Raw genomic sequence first — 22,751 nt, 5'->3', positions numbered from 1 at the left:
TCGATGCGGTTGTTCGTTGCAGTGGCAGACAGCATGAAGGGTCACTCAGTGTCTGCTCAAAGGATTTTGTCGTGGATCATGGCCTGCATCCACTACTGCTATGAGCTGGCAAACGTGCCCCTGCTGGCGTCATCATCAGCCTTCCTGGCTCAAATTCCGATCAAAGAGATTTGATTGAAGGGCCGCTAGCTGATGGTCTGTCCACACGTTCGCATCTCATTATGCTTACCCAGCAGGCTTGAGACGATACTGGCTTGGCAGAGCAGTGCTGCAAGCTACATGACAGTGAACTCCAAGCTCACCTTCATGGACACTGCTTCTGAGTCACCTAGAATGAAATCGATATGAGCAAGCACTCAAAGAAGAAAAAACGGTTAGCTACCTTTTTGTAACTGTTCTTTGAGGTGTGTTGCTTATGTCCATTCCATTACCCGCCCTCCTACTCTTCTTTCAGAGTTGCTGACAAGAAGGAACTGAGAGGGCTTAGGGCCAGCAGCGCCCGATATACTGACATGAGTGCGGCACTCAGGGGGCACCACTGCCAACCCTATGGATACCACTAAGGCAAAAATCTCCGATGACCATGCATGTGGGTATGTGCATACCTAGAATGGAATGGACATGAACACCACATCTCAAAGAACAGTTACAAAACGATAGGTTAACTGGTTTTTCCAGCATAAATATATTTCCCCTGAGTGAATTTTATTTTTGTATGGTTTAGGAAGGCAAATATCTGTGTTTTATGGTATAGTATGGAAATATTTTATTCTTAATATCTGTGTAATGAAATGGTAGCAAGTACTCAACCCATGGGCTGGATCTGTCCCATTCATATTTATGTGGCCTGCATAACTTATTTAGATTCTGCAAAGTCTAACTTTTATTTTTAAACAAGTTAACTTCTAGTCCCCTCAAAGCTGTGAAGTTACGCTTCCAAACATGAACTGTGTGTAAATCAATGCAATGAAGTCTTTCTGGGCCTGCACTGAACATGACACAATAGCTGAGTCTTATGAAACACCCCTGCCCTCGCATAAATCTCACCCCTGCTTCCCCCATTAATCTCAATGGGTGTTGACGCTAAAGTCTAACATGTTAAATATCAGCATTAACTATTTAACTACTGGTTTCAGAGTAGCAGCCATGTTGGTCTGTATTCGCAAAAAGAAAAGGAGTACTTGTGGCACCTTAGAGACTAACAAATTTATTTGAGCATAAGCTTTCGTGAGCTACAGCTCACTTCATTGGATGCATTTGGTGGAAAATACAGAGGGGAGATTTATATACACACACAGAGAACACGAAACAATGCATTTTATCATACACACATCCGATGAAGTGAGCTGTGTAATTTACTTTGTGTAATGACTCACCCATTCCCAGTCTCTATTCAAGCCTAAGTTAATTGTATCCAGTTTGCAAATTAATTCCAATTCAGCAGTCTCTCGTTGGAGTCTGTTTTTGAAGCTTTTTTGTTGAAGGATAGCCACCCTCAGGTCTGTAATCGAGTGACCGGAGAGATTGACGTGTTCTCCAACTGGTTTTTGAATGTTATAATTCTTGACATCTGATTTGTGTCCATTTATTCTTTTATGTAGAGACTGTCCAGTTTGACCAATATACAGGCAGAGGGGCATTGCTGGCACATGATGGCATATATCACATTGGTGGATGTGCAGGTGAACGAGCCTCTGATAGTGTGGCTGATGTGATTAGACCCTACGATGGTGTCCCCTGAATAGATATGTGGGCATAGTTGGCAACGGGCTTTGTTGCAAGGATAGGTTCCTGGGTTAGTGGTTCTGTTGTGTGGCGTGTGGTTGCTGGTGAGTATTTGCTTCAGATTGGGGGGCTGTCTGTAAGCAAGGACTGGCCTGTCTCCCAAGATCTGTGAGAGTGATGGTTCGTCCTTCAGGTTAGGTTGTAGATCCTTGATGATGCGTTGGAGAGATTTTAGTTGGGGGCTGAAGGTGATGGCTAGTGGCGTTCTGTTATTTTCTTTGTTGGGCCTGTCCTGTAGTAGGTGACTTCTGGGTACTCTTCTGGCTCTGTCAATCTGTTTCTTCACTTCAGCAGGTGGGTATTGTAGTTGTAGGAATGCATGATAGAGATCTTGTAGGTGTTTGTCTCTGTCTGAGAGGTTGGAGCAAATGTGGTTGTATCGTAGAGCTTGGCTGTAGACAATGGATCGTGTGGTATGATCTGGATGAAACCTAGAGGCATGTAGTTAGGAATAGCAGTCAGTAGGTTTCCGATAACTACTGATCATCTTAGCAGATGGAAGGGGGAAGGGAGTGGGAGTGAAGCCCATGGTTATGGGAACTGGAAGTTTCTTCAGGGAAGGAAATGCAGAGAGGGAAGAAAGGAGACAAGACATTCAGGAGGAGCAAAATAAAGGGCAGAAATAATGGTGATTGTGAAAGTTTTTTTCCACCGTTACTGAATATAACAGTAAGGTACTAAACAAATCATGGAAATTTTAGTTAAAACTTAGACTCTTTATCTTTATGCAAACTTCTCGTTTATATCAACATGAATTTTATTTGATTGAGGATAGCATATAGTCATAAAGTTATACCACAGACCATGAATATAAAACAATTTAGCCCTTTCTAGAGTATGATTCTGACACCCGTCTCTGTAAAGTCATCAGTTATTCCCTGCTCCCTTACTTGGACTCATGATTTTTAGCAAGAAGGCCTCTCCATTTATACTCTTTTAGGTTCAAACCTCTGCAGATAGTACTGTGCAGAAGGGAGTATCTCTGTACTTACTGTCATTTTCTAGTGATCAACTTTAACCTGTATACCTGATCAGACCCTTGGTTAGGCATTTCTTTTCCACTTGAAGTCTGAACCTAATTCTTCATACCTTCTCTTTATGCCCCCAGAGCTCTGTTTCCTGTTTATGCTTTTACTTTGCTCAATTAGGGAAAAGCAGTCAAGCTTATATCAGGCTTAGCTACCATGTGCTAGCTAAATCCAACCTAAACTTGACCTTTTTCATAGCATAAATGCAGTATAATGCCCTGTAGCACGATTTAAACATTTTAGTTATAGTCTAGGCTCCTGCTAAGCTAAAATGGAGCTGAGGTATTATCATGTACTTATAGTAGGAAAAAGGTCAAGTTTAGATTGAGTTTAGCTAACATGTATTAACTAAGCCCTGCCTAACCATGAGCACTTCTCCTAGTCAAGACTAAGCCATTAAATACTCTCCATGGTCGTAGTTTCTGTGAGGAACTTTTAAAATGTATGTTTCTCTCCAGGATAGCTCTCAGTCTTGCTTTAGTCAGGAGGAGGGGTCTAATAGTTCCAGGGTGAGCTGTGTTTTGGACCCATAGTTCTTCTTGAGTGCATCCCTCTGGTAATAGGTTTCATTATCTTCACACCTCTTTGGGTAGAACCTCATAATCCTGCCTTGGATTGGATCTCTGTGCTACAGCCCCCTGTTTATCAAATGTGATAACACAATGGGCACAACTGGTTTTCCTCAAAGAGCCTGTGACTGCCATTTGTTTAAAGTGACTCAAAAACAGCTTCTATAAAACAAAATATTATTTATTCACCCAGAGGTGCATAGCAAGCAGAGAAAAGCATAAAACAACAAAAGGCCTATATTCATCTGGGACTTACCCAAAACTTGCAAGGAAAGAATACATATTAGCTAAGTTCAACTCAGTCCAGACTACCCTACTCCTGATCTGGGAGATACAGAGTGTACTGCCTTCTTTTAATGTCTCTTTGAGACTCTTCTCCAGCTTCTGCTTCCTGTTCTTACTCCCCTTTCCTCTCTAGGTTTAGTATACCCTTTGATCCTAGGCTCAGGCCTGAGAAGAAGGAAGGTTGCTAGCATGGCAGCCACGTGGGCGTTCCCCAATTAAGTTTCCCCATTGTTTCCTTAAGGACCCTTGGTATTATTTCTGGTGATACCTTATCTCTTTCATTGTTTCATTTCCCATTTGTTTCCCCCCCCCACACACACACAACCTCCTTTGATTTAATTCCATGTTGTCAAGCAAGATAATATCAAGCAGGTATACTGAGGTGCATATAATATTGATTTAAAAAAAACCACTTTCCTTTTTCTCCACAAGGGGTTACAACCATCAAAAAAGATGATGATGGGGAGCATCCAGCCAGCAAAGAGAAAACGGAGGGGTAAAAAGAGAAGGGAGGTGGAGATCCAGCTAACAAGGGGCAGTAAGGAAAGGAGGAGTTCATCTTCTGAAAAGGCTGAGAACTAAATAGAAATTTGGAGGGTGGGAGAAGGAGGTCATTTTGATTTTTCTGTAGGAGGGGCCTGCTGCTAAAAATTTCTTGGTATCCAATCCAACTGTTATATTTTGATGACAAAATTTGCATCCAAGAGGAAAGGATGCTAGCATTCAGCAGTTTGAATATTAAAGATGACACTTGTTGCTGCCATTGCTCTCTGAAAATCTAGAAAGAGCTTTAAATCCAATAAGTTCCTGAGAGTGAAGACAGCTTTGACAGTTTGGACAGGCATCTGTATCTAAGGATGCAGTTATAGTCCTTGTAGATTCTTAAAAATGATTCCTGTGCAAATAACTGCTTCTGCCCAAATGATCTTAAGCCAGCTAATTTTTATCTGAGTCTTTACCTACTCCACACATTGAGATAGCAAGAAAACACCTCTGTCAGGATTTAAGAAAAAAAAATAATATAGATAATTGCTTATTATTAAACTTGTGTTAAAACTATATTGTGTTCCTTCAGAAACCCTTTGTTGTCATTGTGTGTCTTGGGGTAATGCAAAGGGATAGAGATAACAATACCATGTAAAACTAAACACTGTAAGTTAGTTGTGTAAACTGAATAATGTGAAGTGTAATGTTGATAGTTGTTTTTGTAAGTGGTGGTATATGTTGTAGAGAACATTGGATAGAAAATATTTCTGACATGGAAAGAGTTTTTATTAGGGCTGTCAAGCAATTAAAAAAATCCCAATTAATTGCACTGTAACAATAATAAAATGCCATTTAAATATTTTTGCATTTTTCTACATTTTCAAATACACCTCTACCCCGATATAACGCAACCCAATATAACATGGGTTTGCATACAATGCGGTAAAGCTCCAATACGCTGCTCTGAGCAATGTGTTAAGGGGGCTGGGCCGGGGCTGAGGGGTTGGATAAGGAGCAGAGGGTCTCGGGAGTGGTAACGGGCTTCCCCCCCCCCCGAGGGTCTGGGAGGCAGGAGCTGTGGGGGGCACTTTTGGAGGCCCCGCAGTCCCAGAGTGGCCCGGGGGATTAGCGGGGGGGCTCAGGGGAGGGGGCTTGGGGGAAGGGATAGCCCCCCCCACCCCCGCACTCACCGGCAGCGGTGGAAGCGAAGCAGCTTGGCCCCAGCCCAGTCCACTCCGCCAGCTCCCAGCCGCGGCGCTCCTCTTCCCGCCACTGGTGAGTGCGGGACCTTCCCCCTCCTGAGGACCACGTTGTGTCGGGGTAGACATGTATATTGATTTTAATTACAACACAGAATACAAAGTATACAGTGCTCATTTTATATTTATTTTTGATTACAAGTATTTGCACTGTAAAAAACAAAAGAAATAGTATTTTTCAATTCACCTAATACAAGTACTGTAATGCTAGCTCTTTATCATGGAAGTTGAACTCACAAATGTAGAATTATGTACAAAAAAACCTGCATTCAAAAATAAAACAATTTAAAATTTTAGAGTCTGCAAGTCCACTCAGTCCTACTCATTGTTCAGCCAGTCACTCAGACAAACAAGTTTGTGTACATTTGCAGGAGATAATGCTGCCTGCTTCTTGTTTACAATGTCACCTGAAAGTGAGAACAGGCGTTCGCATGGCACTTTTGTAGCCAGCATCACAAGGTTATTTACATGACAGATGCACTAAAGATTCATATGTCCCTTCATGCTTCAGCCACCATTCCAGAAGACATGTGTCCATGCTGATGACGGGTTCTGCTCAGTAATGATCTGAAGCAGTGTGGACCGATGCATGTTCATGTGAATTATCTGAATCAGATGCCAGTAACAGAAGGTTGATTTTCTTTTTTGGTGGTTCGGGTTCTGTAGTTTTCGCATTGGAGTGTTGCTCTTTTAAGACTTTTGAAAGCATGCTCCACACCTCGTCTTTCTCAGATTTTGGAAGGCACTTCAGATTCTTAAACCTTGGGTCAAATGCTGTAGCTATCTTTAGAAATCTCACATTGGTACCTTCTTTGCATTTCGTCAAATCTACAGTGAAAGTGTTCTTAAAATGAACAACGTGCTGGGTCATCTGAGACTTCTATAACATGAAATATATGGCAGAATGAGTGTAAAATAGAGCAGGAGACATACAATTCTCCCACATGGACTTCAGTTGCACATTTAATTAACACATTTTTTTAACAAGCATCATCAAAATGGAAGCATGTCCTCTGGAATGGTGGCTGAAGCACAAAGGTTCATACGGATATTTAGCATATCTGCCATGTAAATACCTTGCAATATTGGCTACAAAAGTGCCATGCAAATGTCTGTTCTCAGTTTCTGGTGACATTGTAAATAAGGAGAGGGCAGCATTATCTCTTGTAAATGTAAAATGGCTGAAAAAGAAGTAGGACTGAGTGGACTTGTAGGCTCTGAAATTTACATTTACATTGTTTTGGTTTTGAGTGCAGTTATGTAACACAAAAAAATCTACATTGGTAAGTTGCACTTTCACAAGAAAGATTGCACTACTGTACTTGTATGAGGTGAATTGAAAAATTCTATTTCTTTTATCATTTTTACAGTGCAAATATTTGTAATTAAAATATACACTTTGATTTCAATTAACATAGAATACGATATATATGAAAAAGTAGAAAAACATCCAAAATATTTAATAAATTTCAGTTGGTATTCTGTTTAACAGTGCAATTAAAACTGCGATTAATCACTATTAATTTTTAAAGTTAATCGCATGTGTTAACTGCAGTTACTTGACAGCCCTAATTTTTATCTGATCAACAGACTAAAACTTCGAGCTTTTGAAATACTTAATATGTCTGTACTCTGACTATCCCTGGAGTCAGTGGGACAAATTAATCTCTTCATGTAAATTATCACCAGAGTTGAATTTGGCTCGCTGACTGCTGAATTCACGTGATACTGGGGTCTCATCTGAATATGTGGAAGTTAATATTTAGGAAATGCTTGTTTTCTCATGTAGCACTTGGTGAATATAACATTGTAAACATATTTTTCAAGTGTGTTACACACCAGTTTTTATTTAATTCATGTCTTAAATCATCTGAAAATCTCTAAGCAATAAGAGGAAGCTGTAGTTAATTAAACCACAGATGGCAAGGACTAATGTGGTGCTGACCTCTGTGAAGACTGCAAAATCTACTTAGTCTTTTTTTGGTGAAATACTGCAACTGAAATGAGTTCTTATTGTTACAAAGAAAATGTCCTTCATGAACTAAAGCATTGTGTTTCAATATTGTGATTTGAGGAAGGCACTTTCTATGTCCACTTTTCAGGTGCTTGTATTATATCGCAGCCTTTCCCAAACTTTTTTGGCCACGGAATACCTCATATATATTTACTGAACACTTGCAGTATTATTTTGTAGTTGTTTGGTTTTCAATTAAAAAATCATGTTATTTATGCTCAAATATATTTTATTTTATTTTATAAAACAAAGCAAAAATACAAATTTAAAATAACTTGAACAATTTCTAACTGGAAAGCATGTATAAAGTAGTACAAAAATCAAGTGCAAGACCCCCCCCCCCTTTTTTTTAATTACGATTCTTTCATGGAACACCTATTCACATCGTGCAGAACACCAGTGTTCCTCAGAACACAGTTTGGGAAACACTGATATATAGAATACATTTTAACTTCGGCTGTTTTTCCATTACTGAGACTATGGGATCTTCCCTCCTCCTTGGTCAGACAGGAAGAATTGACAGTAATTGGAGAATTTTAAAGCCCTCAAAGCGGGGCTCAAATTGGGCAGTGATGTGGATATATACTACTACTCCATTTACTCTGAGTTGCCATCTTGAGCTCCAGAGTTTGTTTTCATTTTAAAACAAAATCAGTCTCTAGCCATTACAGTTGTGAAGTAGAGCTTGAAAATGTGAAGAAGCCCCTGTTATTTCAATGAGGTGTTAATTCAAATGTCATAAGAATGGCCATTCTGGGTCCGACCAGTGGTTCAACTAGCCCAGTATCCTGTCTTCTGACAACGGAAACTTCTTCATGAAAATCTCTGTTTAGACAATGTCACTGTTTTGTATGTGGGAGGAAAGATTTAATAGAAGTTTTGACTATCTTCAATCTACTGTACATGACATCTTATTTTGGTACCACAAGTATCTGGCAGTTAGGTGAGTATCACCACTTCAACCTCGCATCCTTTCTACTGCTTCTCAAATCAAGAAGGAATGAAGCAGGGCACCTGAGACCCACTAGGGGGTCAAGCTCAAGGGTCCACTAAGGATATGGACTCCTGCATTATATTTTGAACAATATGAAGAATCACATTTTGGTATCTCAGGTGCACAGAATTTGGTTTGTGGGTGGAGCTTGGAAGAATATTGCTGTTTTGTGGGCTCTCCCCACAATTTGTCTCTTTGGGTCACCTTCAAGTTCCTAAGTTTGATTCCTGACTCAAAAGATATCTGAAGTAGGACACGTAATCTGTAGCTGCCTGTCAACTATCTTGGATGCCTTGTTATGTATTTGGAGCCTGAAAATGCTTTCTCGGACAAAGAAACCGTTGGTTCTTGTGCTGTCTGTCTCAGCACTCAAACATACTCTGTGCTCCTGCAGTCTTACAGTGCCTGACCTTTCCATTCCTGCTACTGGGAAAAGCAGGAGGGTGCCTGGTTAAAATGGAATTATGGAAGTATAGCTCGCAATTCCAGCCTGCTCCACCACATTGTAAGAAAGGAGATACTATGGCATAAGTATACTCATGTTCTCAGAAGACCTTTGGAACATTTACTTAAGATCTTTTAGGAAAATGGACTCCCTTGCATTGTTCAAAAATTTCAGGAATGTCCTAAAAACTTTGCAGTGTGTCATCACACAATGGGTCAGAATCTGAATCCAAGAGGCAAATAGGTAAGTCAAATAATTTTTGCTCAGGTAGGAAGAAAACCACTCCACTAGAGCTGTGTCCACATCTTGGTGGGGTGGAAGTGGTAACAGCAGATGAGCTCTGTAAAACCTTGCATGACCTGGGAGGAGTTCATTCAGCCTTCATCCACAGGTTGGTTATGGCCATGCTACTTTATGCAACTGTCTTCTGGAAGGAGAGTAAGCATGGGAATACTACTTCTCCATTCCCGTCCTTCCTTTCTGTGGCTCTGGGGCACATTCTCTTGCCAGTATTTAGTCTAGTCCTCCTCTTTTATGAGATGCTGCTACTGTATTAAGAATGCAGAGATTCTGCTATAGTCAACTCAGAAGGAAAAATTATAATCCCATTTATATGATGATTTGCTTTTTGTGACAGTGGCAAGCCAGCACAGACATCCACTCAGAGGAATCTTGAGTTCCAGGACTGAGGGAAGACTAATCTTGGATTGGGAGGTAACAAGACTAACACATTTTCTTTCAGAACAGAAGAACTCAAACTGTGGAAATTGGCAGAGAAGAACTATAGAGGGCATGAATATTCTACAATTTGACTGGTCGTCAGTCTAGCTAAGAAGGAAGTAAGAATCCAAGATCTGTGCTGTCTTGACCCAATCACGGGAAGTACCTTTATAGGGTAAATGGGATTATATTTTTTTCTTTAGGAAAGTACACTGCTAAGAAGTAAAACCAGATAATTCCAGATCAACTTCACCACCTGCAATGCCATCTTAAAAAGGAATTGAGGAAGTGCAAGTCTGATGGCCTTCCTGTTGTGCTCTCTACCAGCCTTTCTTGTAGGGTGCAATGAAGCACTAATGTGTTTAGCTCCAAAACACGTTATTTCATTTGAATGTATGACCAAGTGAATGAAAAAAATCAGGAAATTCAAAGGTAAGATGGACTACAAAAAACATAATTCAGCCACTTGGCATACACATTTAACTGAATATACAGAAGTACAACACATGCATAAGGGGGTAGAGTTGTGGTGGTTGTGGATACCATTACTTTGAATTTCCTGACATACTGATCTTAAATTCTTTTATTAGAATTTCTCCTTGACATAGTGATTTTTATTGAGCATTATTTTAATTGTGTGTATAATAATTGAAAGTTCATAGCTCGAAGTAGAAGCTTTATTTTACAATGGTTACCGAGAGTGTATTAAACATTCCAACATGTCAATGCTGTGTAGAGAATAACTTTCTATATTAAATGCTTATAGGACTGTATGCAGGGCAGTCTTTATTAAAGGGTGACCAATCTGAATGAACTTGTTCAAATGTACTCTTTTCTGTTTAAAAAGGTATCTTTTCATGTGATTACTTTATATAAATACAAGAAGGCAATAACAGAAAGTATGTACTGTCAAAACCCTAGTTTTCAGGATATTTTTCTCAAGGTATACTTTATTTTTGTGGATTAATGCATTTGGAGATATTTTGGGTGATCTCTTAGAGGACAAGTGGTTTCTTATATAGGTTTCACATATTGTCTTTTATTTTGTTGCTGTGACCTCATGTTTAATGAATTGGAGACATGTAATAAAATGTCAAGTGGAGTAAGCTTTGTGTGGGGGCAGAGGTATAAGAGTTGAAGCCTATGCAGTACTGTGGGTGGGAGACAGATTTTCAGTTTTCCAAGTCTGTGTCATATTTTGGATCTCTAATTAGATTCTTCACACATCCTTATTCCCATTCTAAGGATAAAAAGTTGAGAGGAAGGAAGCAGGAAGGTATAGGTGAAGGAAAACATTTTTAAATGCTAACAAGCAGACTTTAAAAGGCAACAGGCAGTTATTGTTAAAATATTTTATAACCTATGTGCTGAGGATCTCTCTAATTATTTTCTCTCTCTATGGGGGCCTCTTCACACAACTACATGTACCTTCTGTCCACTGTTTCCAAGATCTGCCAATGTACTTCTCAAAGATCCACCAACTATGGCTGTTGTTCCTTCCAGTTACTCTAGGGCTCCTGCCACTGATTCAGGAGTAAAAAGAAAAGGAGTACTTGTGGCACCTTAGAGACTAACAAATTTATTTGAGCATAGGCTTTCGTGAGCTACAGCTCACTTCATCGGATGCATTAGGAGTAGTAATTGTGCTTTGAGAGAGAGAGAGAGAGAGAGAGAGAGAGAAATATCAGAGTCCAGAGGTGAATTGACAGGTTGTAGTAGATCCCATGACTGAATAAACAATGTTCCTAAGTACAGGGAAAAAAATGTTAATTTGTGTCTAGATCTTCCCCTTTGAGGACAGTGCCACCAAATATGGATTTCTGATCAACTCAAAGATGTACATTGTAAAGAGAATTTATTTTAAAATAAAATCTTTGTTAATGAGAGTTTGGACCAAAACTGAAATATGTCTTATTTCAATCAAGACCGTTTACCAGGTTCTGTGTAGTATTAAAAACTAGCGATAGTAGTTTTCTTTTCTTACATATACACATTTATATGTTGGTATAAATATTTAAATTCTCTCTTGCAGTGTGTGTGTATAAAAAAATATGAATTGGACATTTCAGGCTTCTGATTTTAACGCCACTTTGTTGAAACAAATGTTACCGTGTTCTTGTAAACATTGAACTCTTTATAGGGTAACATTAGGTTATAGGGAAGGCCTTATTTATGAAAGTGTGAGTCTATTAATAGCTTGTAAGTCTGACCATGTATGGGATCCAGTGTACTTTTTTCCTCATGAAAATCACTCTTACTACTAACACATACAGCTTGCACGTATGAGATTTTTCTAAAAATAACGCATGGATTTGTATTGAATCAATACATTTTACAGTCTTGTTTCAAATTGTACTTTGGAATGTGTTTAAAAAGATAAACATCATAAACGTTATGAATAAACATAACATATGGTTCTTTTTTAAATATCTAGGACGACGTAGACAGTCTAAACCCAGTTCTCAGGGACAACCCGCAGCTTCACGAGGAAGTAAAAGTCTGGGTAAAAGAACAGAAGGTTCAGGAGATTTTTATGCAAGGTAATTTGAGAAATATGTGTGTTTTGTATTTCTTTTTTTGTTTTGTTTTTCGTGTGTGTGTGTGTGTGTGTGTGTGTGTGTGTGTGTAGCTATTTTAAAGCACTAGGTTGGATGGCATTTATCCCTAAGTGCTATTATTATAGAGCATATCTCACACAGTTGAACTTTTCTAACTAGGCCCTTTGAAAATAGTTTGTTAAAAAAACAAAACACAATTGGGAAAAAAGCTATGATGTAAATATACACCCACATTTTCAAAAGCATATATGTAAATGTTCATGCACAGATTTTTTTTTTTTTTAAATTTGGGTCACACTCCTTAATTGTTATGCAGCAGTTTAATAATACTATCAGGCAGAACGTTGGACGTTTTATTTATGATTTTGGTGTTGAGACTAGTGATGGTGCCTTAATCAATAAAGAATAACCACGTTTTCTTTTTAGTCCACGCTATACTGTTATGTGCTCTAAAGAAGGAAACATTCTTTGGGATAACAAACTGTTAGTCAGAAGTACAATTGATTTCCGTTAGAACTGCTCAGCTCTAATAACAATGGCCTGCCATTTACAACTGTGCTTCTTTCCAACCAGTTACTATTATATTGAGGTAACTATATTTGAAACACTCTCAGATTTTGTACTGTATGAGGGCCTGCTGAGATTTTGACATGTGGCTTTCAAATTGTTGAGGTTTTGTAACTCTCAGTCCGCATTCCTATAGTTGCTGCTAATTCATGAAGTTGTTGGTTTTCTAGTTTGTAAAATGGAAGTTTTGTGAAAGCTAATGTGAAGTAGGGGGAGGGGATTATTTGGAGCAACTTTGCTAATAAATCATTCTAATGTCCCATACATTTACTATAGTCATGTAAGCGTTCGTAAGATCAAGAAGTAAATCCCAAGTTAAATGACAATACAAAGTTTGAGGGAAAAAATGTTCAAAACAACCAGACGAAATTAAAAGTATGAGCATAAGCAAGCTAGAATTTTTAAGAACAAATCATGCCAAACTTCATCGCTGCTTGGTAAAATTACAAAATTAGTGGATGAAGGGAACACAATAGGTCTAATATCTGAATTTTAGTAAAACATTTGATATCTTCGTGCTTGCTGAATTTGATTTGCTTAGACATGATTGCTATTCCATGGATGGCATGCTGGCTAATGGATGACAAACAGAGTACTGAAATAGACAATGTACTCAATTGTGGAGGAAGTATCTAGTGTGGTGACACTAGGGTCAGTATTAGATTTAATATTACGTGATCTGGAAGAGGGAGTTTACAGTGTGCTGATTAAATTTGCAGAAGATAATGGATTTGGAGTAGCATGAACTCAAGTTAGGGCCAAATACAAAGGGAACTAAAACTGAATTCGTTCTACTTATTCATTTTATTTTGAATATAATAAAAACACACCTATATAAGTCTACAGGCACCCCAACCACATAATACAACAAAACACTAACATCATTAAAATAATTGTTCAAAAGAAACTCTGCAAGCCTGTCCCCTACAAAAAAGCTCCTTTTTCATCCCTTCATCATTCCAGGAAGTTTACCCTTGTCAAAAACTCTATGAAACATGTTTTTGCAGCATGCCCAGAAGGTCATCAAATTCAGGCTGTTTCCAACCAAGGCTTGGAGCAAGTTCCAGAGCCTCAGACCTCTCATAGCGAATGCCTTGCCATCAATCCCCCTTTTTTTTTTTTTAATAATGAAGGGGATTCTAGCTCAAGTACCTCCGCTGATCACAGCTGTGGAGGTGTGGCATGGGGAGAGGTTGTTTCTCAGTTAGCCATATTCTAGGCCATTTAGGGCTTTTGTAGGTGATAACCAGCACCTTAAACTTTGTGCAGAGACCAGTAGACAGCCAATGCAGTTTACGGAGCGCTAGTAGCATATGCTCCCAGCAACGTGGCCTACCCAATAAAGCGAGACATTACGTTCTCTATCAGCTTCAGTCTCTGAATTATTTTAAGGGTAACCCCATGGAGAGCACATTACAATAGCTTAATCTTATTTTATTAAAATGAACTCATCTTCCCTTTCCTCCCCTCTGTTGTCTGTCGTTCTTTATCAAGTCAGCATCACCTGTCTCCGAACTCACTCAGGCCCATAACTGGGCAGCATCTTCAAATCTGCCCTGTGTTTAAACTCACACAGTGAGGTTGTATTTAAATCCTTCTGCTTCTTTTTCAGTAAAATTTCCAAGATCCATCCTTTTTCTTTCTGTGCATACAGTATGTCTAAAATTGTCATCCAGCTTTTATCGTTTTCCTTTTCGACTCTTGCAACTGCCTGTTCCCTGGCCTTCGTGACATGCACCTTGCTCCTCAGGTCTATTCAAATGCTGTTTCTGAGTCTCTTCCTGTTTCATCATTGTGAATGTGTTATCCCCCTGAGTCCTTCCACTGGCTCTCTTCACCACCACATCAAATCATAAGTTTGTTATTCAAGTCTTTAAGGCAGGGGTGGGCAAACATTTTGGCCCAAGGGCTGCATCGGGTTTCGGAAATTGTATGGAGGGCCATTTAGGGGAGGCTGTGCCTCCCCAAACAGCCAAGCATGGCCCGGCCCCCTTCCCCATCGCTCCTCCCTCGCTTCTCACCCCCTGACGGTCCCCTCTCTCCCCTGCCCCCAGGACTCCTGCCCCATCCAACCCCCCCTGTTCCTTGATGGCCTCCCTGGCACCACCACCGCTTTATCCAACCCCCCTCTCCTTCCTGACTGTCCCGCTGGGAACCCTGCCCCATTCAACCCTGCTGTTCCCCATCCTCTGACCGCCCTGACCCTATCCACACGCCCACCCCCTGACCACCCTCCCTGAACTCCCCTGCCCTCTATCCAACCCCCTTGCTTCCTGCCCCCTTACCGCATTGCCTGGAGCACTGGTGGCTGGCGGCGCTACAGCCGTGCCTTCTGGCTGGAACCAGCCACGCAGCAGAGCACTAGGTCAGGCTGGGCTCTGCAGCAGCGCTGCCCAAAGCATTGTGCCAGTGGCATAGTGAGCTGAGGCTGCAGGGGAGGGGCAACAGCGGGGGAGGGGCTGGAGGCTAGCCTTGCGAGCCAGGAGCTGAGGGTCCCCTGGGCCACATGTGGCCCGCAGGCTGTAGTTTGCCCACATCTGCTTTAAGGTAGTTACAGTGTAGCGCCCCCCTACACCCCCCATTATATGCTTTTGTGCCTCCTTGTTGCTTCTCTATTCTGCTGACAATGAGAACCGTAATCATTTGTTTGTCCAAGCATGTTCATTCTGTCCCCCTATTGCATAGGATGCCTTTCCTGAAATAATCCATAAAGCCACTACTTCATCCTTTAGATCCCTCCTCACAATCCATTTCTGCCATGACCCCTACGGTAAATTGCCGTCAGACAAATGGCCAACAGGGATTACTGATGATATTGTCTTAAAAAAAAAAAAAAAAGACTGGAAATGTTCAAATTATGCTCCTAGTTAGTCAGTGTAATCATGTGCTACTGTCACTTTTACCGTTGTCTTTCCTCTCTGCTGCTGCTTCTTCTGTTTATGTGCACTTGTTGTATTTTTCCTTAATTTAGACTGAAAAACTCTCAGGACATGGGCTGTCTCTGTTCGTATAATGCCTCATCCAAGGAACACCCAGATTAGAGTGGAGCCTCTGGGAGCTGCTGTAATACTACTAATAAAGAACTATGGGCCAAAACTTATGAGAGCGTGTTGGAAAAATTCCAAGCTACAATACTACATACAAAATAAAGTAATTTAAACACAGATATTCAAAATGTAGGGCAAACTTCAAAAGCGATATTTCCAAAAAGAGATAGATGTGACAGTGCGCTGCAGATTCAAAGGGAATTTGCAAAAAGAGAAGGTAGCATAAAAAGTGGATGCAATTTTGGGTGCATGCATATGGCCTTGGCATCTCAGAATGAAGAAGAGATAGTAATTTCTCTGACACACTGAAGGATTGCATTCAGTTCTGGGCACCTGTATACCAGAAAGCTTTATGCAAATTGGAGTTGTGAGGAGCAACAAAAAGAGGCTAAAAGGACCGATTTAAAATAGAAGATTCAGAAATCTAAATTTGTTAAGTTTGTGTGAATGACAATTAGGAAGAGGTGTGGTAATAACAGTTTATAAATATATGAGGAGTATACACACCAAAGAGGAGGGGAGAGTATTATTTATGGTGGTATGCTACAAAGAAGTATAACAGAAAGCAATGGCACGTTAGACACACCATTGGCAGTTATATTAAATATCTGGAAAAACCTTCTAAAACAGCTAAATGTATTCACTTGCAAGTTTTCCAGGGGAAGTGGTGGAAGGCCTCTTACCTGGGACATTTAAAACAAGACAGGAAAAAGCCCTCACCAATATTTTTAAAGGAACAATCTTGCACTGACATGAAAATGTGATAGATGATGAAATTAGAGATGGAGAAATAGGTAGAGAGCATTCGTACCAGATAGTTTTGCGGTTGTACTTTGATTCAGCTTCAGAGTAGAATCCCTTGTTTTCCCCAAAGAAGTTTTGCTCCTGTAATTTAGAGATCCAGTTCACAACGTTTTGTATGGTTTAGAAAGCCAGCATCCCGGTCCTGGGGCTGGACCTGGGCCCCGGTCCTAGGGCTGGTTTTGTTCAACATCTTTATTAATGATCTGGATGACGGGATGAATTGCACCCTCAGCAAGTTTGCACTAAGATGGGGGAGAGGTAGATATGCTGGAGGGTAAGCATAGGGTCCAGAGTGACCGAGACAAATTGGAGGATTGAGCCAAAAGAAATCTGATGAGGTTCAACCAGGATAAGTGCAGAGTCCTGCACTTAAGAAGGAAGAATCCCATGCACCGCTACAGGCTGGGGACCGACTGGCTAAGCAGCAGTTCTGCAGAAAAGGACCTGGGGATTACAGTGGATGAGAAACTGGATATAGATTCATAGATACTAAGGTCAGAAGGGACCATTCTGATCATCTAGTCTGACCTCCTGCACAGCGCAGGCCACAGAATGTCACCCACCCACTCCTATGAAAAACCTCACCCATGTCTGAGCTATTGAAGTCCTCAAATCATGGTTCAAAACTTCAAGGAGCAGAGAAGCCTCCCTCCAGTCAACCATGCCCCATGCTACAGAGGAAGGCAAAAAAACCTCCAGGGCCTCTCCAATCTGCCCTGGAGGAAAACTCCCTCCCAACCCCAAATATGGCAATCAGCCAAACCCTGAGCACATGGGCAAGATTCACCAGCCAGATACCCAGGAAAGAGTTTTCTATAGTAAATCAGATCCCATCCATCTAATATCCCATCTCAGGGGATTTGGCCTATTTACCCTGAATATTTAAAGATCAATTACTTACCAAAATCCCATTATCCCATCATACCATCTCCTCCATAAACTTATCGAGTAGAATCTTAAAACCAGATAGATCTTTTGCCCCCACTGCTTCCCTTTGAAGGTTATTCCAAAACTTCACTCCTCTGATGGTTAAAAACCTTCGTCTGATTTCTCTGATGGATATGAGTCAGCAATGTGCCCTTGTTGCCAAGAAGGCCAACAGCACATTGGGCTGTATTAGTAGGAGTATTGCCAGCAGATCGAGGGAAGTGATCCCTTCTGTTCAGCACTGGTGAGGCCACACCTGGAGTATTGTGTCCAGTGTTAGTCCCCGCACTACAGAAGGGATGTGGACAAATTGGAGAGAGTCCAGTGGAGGGCAATGAAAATGATTAGGGGGCTGGGGCACATGACTTACGAGGAAAGGCTGAGGGAACTGGGGTTATTTAGTCTGCAGAAGAGAAGAGTGAGCGGGGATTTGATAGCAGCCTTCAATTGCCTGAAGGGGGGCTTCCAAAGAGGATGGAGCTAAGCTGTGCTCAATGGTCGCAGATGACAGAACAAGAAACAATGGTCTCAAGTTGCAGTGAGGGAGGTCTAGGTTGGATATTAGGAAAAATTATTTCACTATGAGGGTGGTGAAGCACTGGAATGGGTTACCTAGGGAGGTGATGGAATCTCCATCCTTAGAGGTTTTTAAGACCCGGCTTGACAAAGCCCTGGCTGGGATGATTTAGTTGGGTTGGCCCTGCTTCAAGCAGGGGGTTGGACTAGATGACCTCCTGGAACCTCCTCTTCCAACCGTAATTTTCTATGATTCTATGGTTCCATTTGAAACAAAATTATATTCAGTATCATATTAGTAGTGTGTCAAGTGATTTTAAAAAACTAATTGCAATTAATCGCACAATTAAAAAAGTAATTGCGGTTAATTACGTGATTAAAAATATCATTTATTTAAATATGTTTTGAATGTTTTCTACATTTTCAAACATATTGATTTCAATTACAACACAGAATACCAAGTGTACAGTGCTCACTTAATATTTATTTCTGATTACAAATATTTGCACTGTAAAAAAATAAAAAAGAAATAGTATTTTTCAAGTACTGTAGTGCAATCTCTTTATCATGAAAGTTGAACTTACAAATGTAGAATTATGTACAAAAAATAACTTCATTGAAAAATAAAACAATGTAAACTTTAGATCCTAAAAGTCCACTCAGTCCTACTTTTTGTTCAGCCAATCACTAAGACAAACAAGTTAGTTTACATTTATGTGAGATAATGCTGCCCGCTTCTTGTTTACAATGTCACCAGAAAGTGGGAACAGGCGTTCGCATGGCACTTTTGTAGCCAGCATTGCAAGGTATTTTCGTGCCAAATGTGCTAAAGATTCATATGTCCCTTCATGCTTCAGCCACCATTCCGGAGGACATGCATCCATGCTGATGACAGGTTCTGCTTGATAACAATCCAAAGCAGTGCGGACCAACATATGTTCATTTTCATCCTGAGTCAGATGCTACCAGCAGAAGGCTGATTTTCTTTTTTAGTGTTTTGGGTTCTGTAATTTCCATATTGTAGTGTTGCTCTTTTAAGACTTCTGAAAGCATGCTTCACATCTTGTCTCTCTCAGATTTAGACTCCTTAACCTTGGGTCGAGTGCTTGTAGCCATCTTTAGAGATTTCACATTGGTACCTTCTTTGCATTTTGTCAAATCTGCAGTGAAAGTGTTCTGAAAACGAACAATGTGCTGACTCATCATCTGAGACTACTATAACATGAAATATAGGGCAGAATGCGGGTAAAACCATGGAGCAGTAGACATACAATTCTTCCGTAAGGAGTTCAGTCACAAATTTATTTAACACATTATTTTTTTAATGAGCATGGAAGCGTGTCCTCTGGAGTGGTGGCCGAAGCATGAAGGGGCATATGAATCTTTAGCGCATCTGGCATCTTGGAATGCTGGCTACAAAAGTCCTATACGAACGCTTATTCTTACTTTCTGGTGACATTGTAAACAAGAAGTGGGCAGCATTATCTGGCTAGTTTGACCTCACGCTCCAATTCTCTGCCCCAACTGTGAATCCCTCATTCCCGGCCCCACCTCGGAGCCTACACCCCCAGCCGGAGCCCTCACACCCCTGCACCCCAACCCTCTGCCCCAGCCCTGAGCCTCCTCCCACAATCCAAACCTCTTGGCCCCACCCCGACCACATGAATGCTTTGTGCACCAATATGGAGGGCACCCAGGCAGCATGGAGAAGGAAACTGTCTGATGTGAATGCAGAGGGCACAAAAGCTGGTGTAGGGGAGAGGGAAAGGAAGTAGATTGAGATAAAGAGGCAGGGGGAGAGAAATTGGAACTGGCTGGGCAAGGACACTAGGACTAGGGGCTGAGTGGTAGAAGAAACTGGAACTGGGAGTCAGAGAGAGGAAATATAGGAGACTGGGGCTGGGAGCGTGCAGGTGTGAGACTTGAACTGATTACTAAAGGAGAACAGGAGCCAAGTAAAGGAACAGGGTGCGGGGAGGAACTGGCTATGGGAAAGAACTCTGAGGAACTTGCGGGATGGAGTGGAGATTGTTACTGGCTGGACAATGAGACTGATTCTGTGAACTAGCAGTGGGGGAGGAACACAGGGAGGGAGAGGAGATAGATCTGACAGGTAGGGTACAGGAGGAGCACTGGCATTGGCTGGGCAAACAGTCTGGGAGTGAGGAGGGAATTGGTATTTGGACAGGGGGCGACTAGGTCTGGCTGAGCAAGAAAACTCTTGGAAGGCACAGGACAGAAAAAGGGTCAAACTTGGGGAAAATGGGCAGAAGAGGAGTCTTTGCCCACTAGATATGCTCCCTGCCAGACGGAGGAGTGGAACCCAAGATTCCAGAGTCTCATAGTTCCTCTGCTGTCAGCAATTATCAGTGAAATCCACTGGCAAAGTATGTGTCTCATCTCCCTCTAATGCTGGTCCACATATAGGATGACAACCTACTATTGCTATCAGTTGCTCCATTAGTTCAAGAGACAAACTTCTGTGTCGTGGATCTAAGATTCCAATCCTGCTGATGAATCGTGGGTGTCAGTATGATGTTGCATGATGAAATTTCTGGGTTTTTTTCAGTTTGCTCTTTTAAAACCCGAGGAAACTGCAGGCAAAAACCTGTGTTAAAAACATTTGGGTTGCTATGCCAAGCTCTCAAAAGTTAGCAAATGCCAGGATTAAGTTTGTCCATGCAACTTTAATTCAGTTCCCTTGTCATATGCATTATGTTACTGTCTTTAATTACATGATGACATACTATTTTTTCCATTGGACTCCTTCTGCATTCAGTGCACAGGATGGAACTGCTTTGGGGTGAATCAAGGTTGTGTAGTGAGGGACACTATTGCCTGTAGGATCCCTGTTGCTTTTGCTGCAGAATTTGGAAGGTGTGTAGTGAATGAGGCAGTGGGTTGCAGAAGGAGAAAGAATGATCTCCTGGTTAAGGTACTTGAAAGCTGCTTTGGGGGAAGAACTATCCCTGTTTCTGCCACAAAGTTACCATGTGATATTTAGCAAATCACTTAAATCATACTTTTTCACAGGTGCCACTAACTCTGTTTCTCATTTTCTGGGTATCCAACTTGGGACCTTGAGGTCTGATTTGCAGAAGTGCTGAGCAGTCACAGCTGCAACTGAAGTCAATAGGAGCTGTGCTTTGAACATACCAAGTGCAATATAATGCTGAATCATTTTAAAAATCAGGTCCTAGACTTCTCAAATTGAGCTCCCAAAATTGTGGAAACATTTGACTCTTATCTTTGTGCCTCAACTCCTGAACTGCAAAATAGGGTTAAAACCACCCCTTCCTCATCAGAGGTGTTGTAGAAGGTAAATTAATGTTTGTGACGCATTGAGATCCTGTAGTGATGAGAGAGAGGCCAAGTATACACTATACACTTATATTGGTATAACTAGGTCACTCTTGTGTGAAAAATCCACACCCCGAGCGACGCAGTTGTACCAACCTAACCGAGGGAGTAGACAAATCTGTGTCAACGGGAGGGCTTTTCTTGTTGACATATCTACCGTCTCTCGCAGAGGTGGATTAAATATGCCAATGGGAGAAGCTCTCCCCTTGACCATAGTAGTGTCTTCACTGAAGTGCAACAGCAGCGCAGCTGCACTACAACAGCATTTAAGCGTAGATCTGCCCAGAGATAATGAAAGTGAGTGGAATACGTTTCTAATGCTCATGGGTGTGGGAAAAAGCTTGAAAACATGAACCCTATAAAGAAAAAGAGTACTTGTGGCACCTTAGAGACTAACAAATTTATTAGAGCATAAGCTTTCGTGAGCTACAGCTCACTTCATCGGATGGATGATGGAGTCCACCAAATGCATCCGATAAAGTGAGCTGTAGCTCACGAAAGCTTATGCTCTAATAAATTTGTTAGTCTCTAAGGTGCCACAAGTACTCCTTTTCTTTTTGCGAATATAGACTAACACGGCTGCTATTCTGAAACCTGTCATGAACCCTATAGTCTCAGAAAGCAGAAGGCATGATTTTTAATGCTTTAGGGTGACAGTACTGAGCAGTCTTATCTATATTGTGTACATAGCCTTCTTTTGGACTTGAATTTGTTCATATACTGTGCATATACTTTTAAAGGACAGTATTTAAGATTTCTTTAACAAGTTTACACTTTTTAAAACTAGAGCACAGTTCTTTTTTTAATTAAGGTAAAGTTACAATAAAATGTTAAAATATACTACATTGTACATTACTTTTTCAGGGTCAGATTAGTATTCAAAGAACCTGGCAAAAAGTTATGGTTTGCAGGCTGGGGAGCCCTCCACTGAGTACACTAAAAAGAGTAACCAAATTTCTAAATACCTTCCCACTTTGGGGCATTTCTCTTGTGTATATACTTGGTGTGAAAGCTTTTGCATTACAAGGACAGTCCTTATTTTACTGTGCCACTGTTCCATAGCAGGAAAAGTCATATTTTTCCAATAATGTGCAATACAAAGTCTTAAATAAAAAAATTAATGTATTGTTCTATTTAAAATGTAGATCCTTTATTGGAGCATTAAGTAAGCAGATCAGGGGTCTCTACAAAGGCAGCATTTTGTCACAAGATAAATCTCTTTCACAATTTCCTCCCCAAATCATCTAATTCCTGAACACAAGCACCACATATGTGATTATGGTCCCCTTTTCCTGCAACCCCTCCACAGAGTGCTCCCTAGTAGCAAAAATGTGGCATCAAATGCCATCTATACAGCAATTGATTAAAAAAAAATTCTTTGAGCCAC

General features: G+C 40.8%; 1 protein-coding gene across 4 annotated transcripts in view; it reads left to right on the top strand.

Annotated features, from left to right (window-relative positions):
• JMJD1C (jumonji domain containing 1C) overlaps window positions 1-22,751 on the top strand; it is a 322,463-nt gene that overhangs the window by 223,971 nt on the left and 75,741 nt on the right. For all 4 annotated transcript variants that reach the window (XM_038409078.2, XM_038409080.2, XM_043519474.1 and 1 more), the window contains one exon: window positions 12,020-12,125. In XM_038409078.2, coding sequence (XP_038265006.1) covers window positions 12,020-12,125 — 106 coding nt within the window. The remainder of the gene's footprint in view (window positions 1-12,019; window positions 12,126-22,751) is intronic.

The sequence above is a fragment of the Dermochelys coriacea genome, chromosome 7 (assembly GCF_009764565.3).
Source record: "Dermochelys coriacea isolate rDerCor1 chromosome 7, rDerCor1.pri.v4, whole genome shotgun sequence".
Lineage (NCBI taxonomy): Eukaryota > Metazoa > Chordata > Testudines > Dermochelyidae > Dermochelys > Dermochelys coriacea.
This window is presented reverse-complemented; position numbering and strand designations above follow the sequence as displayed.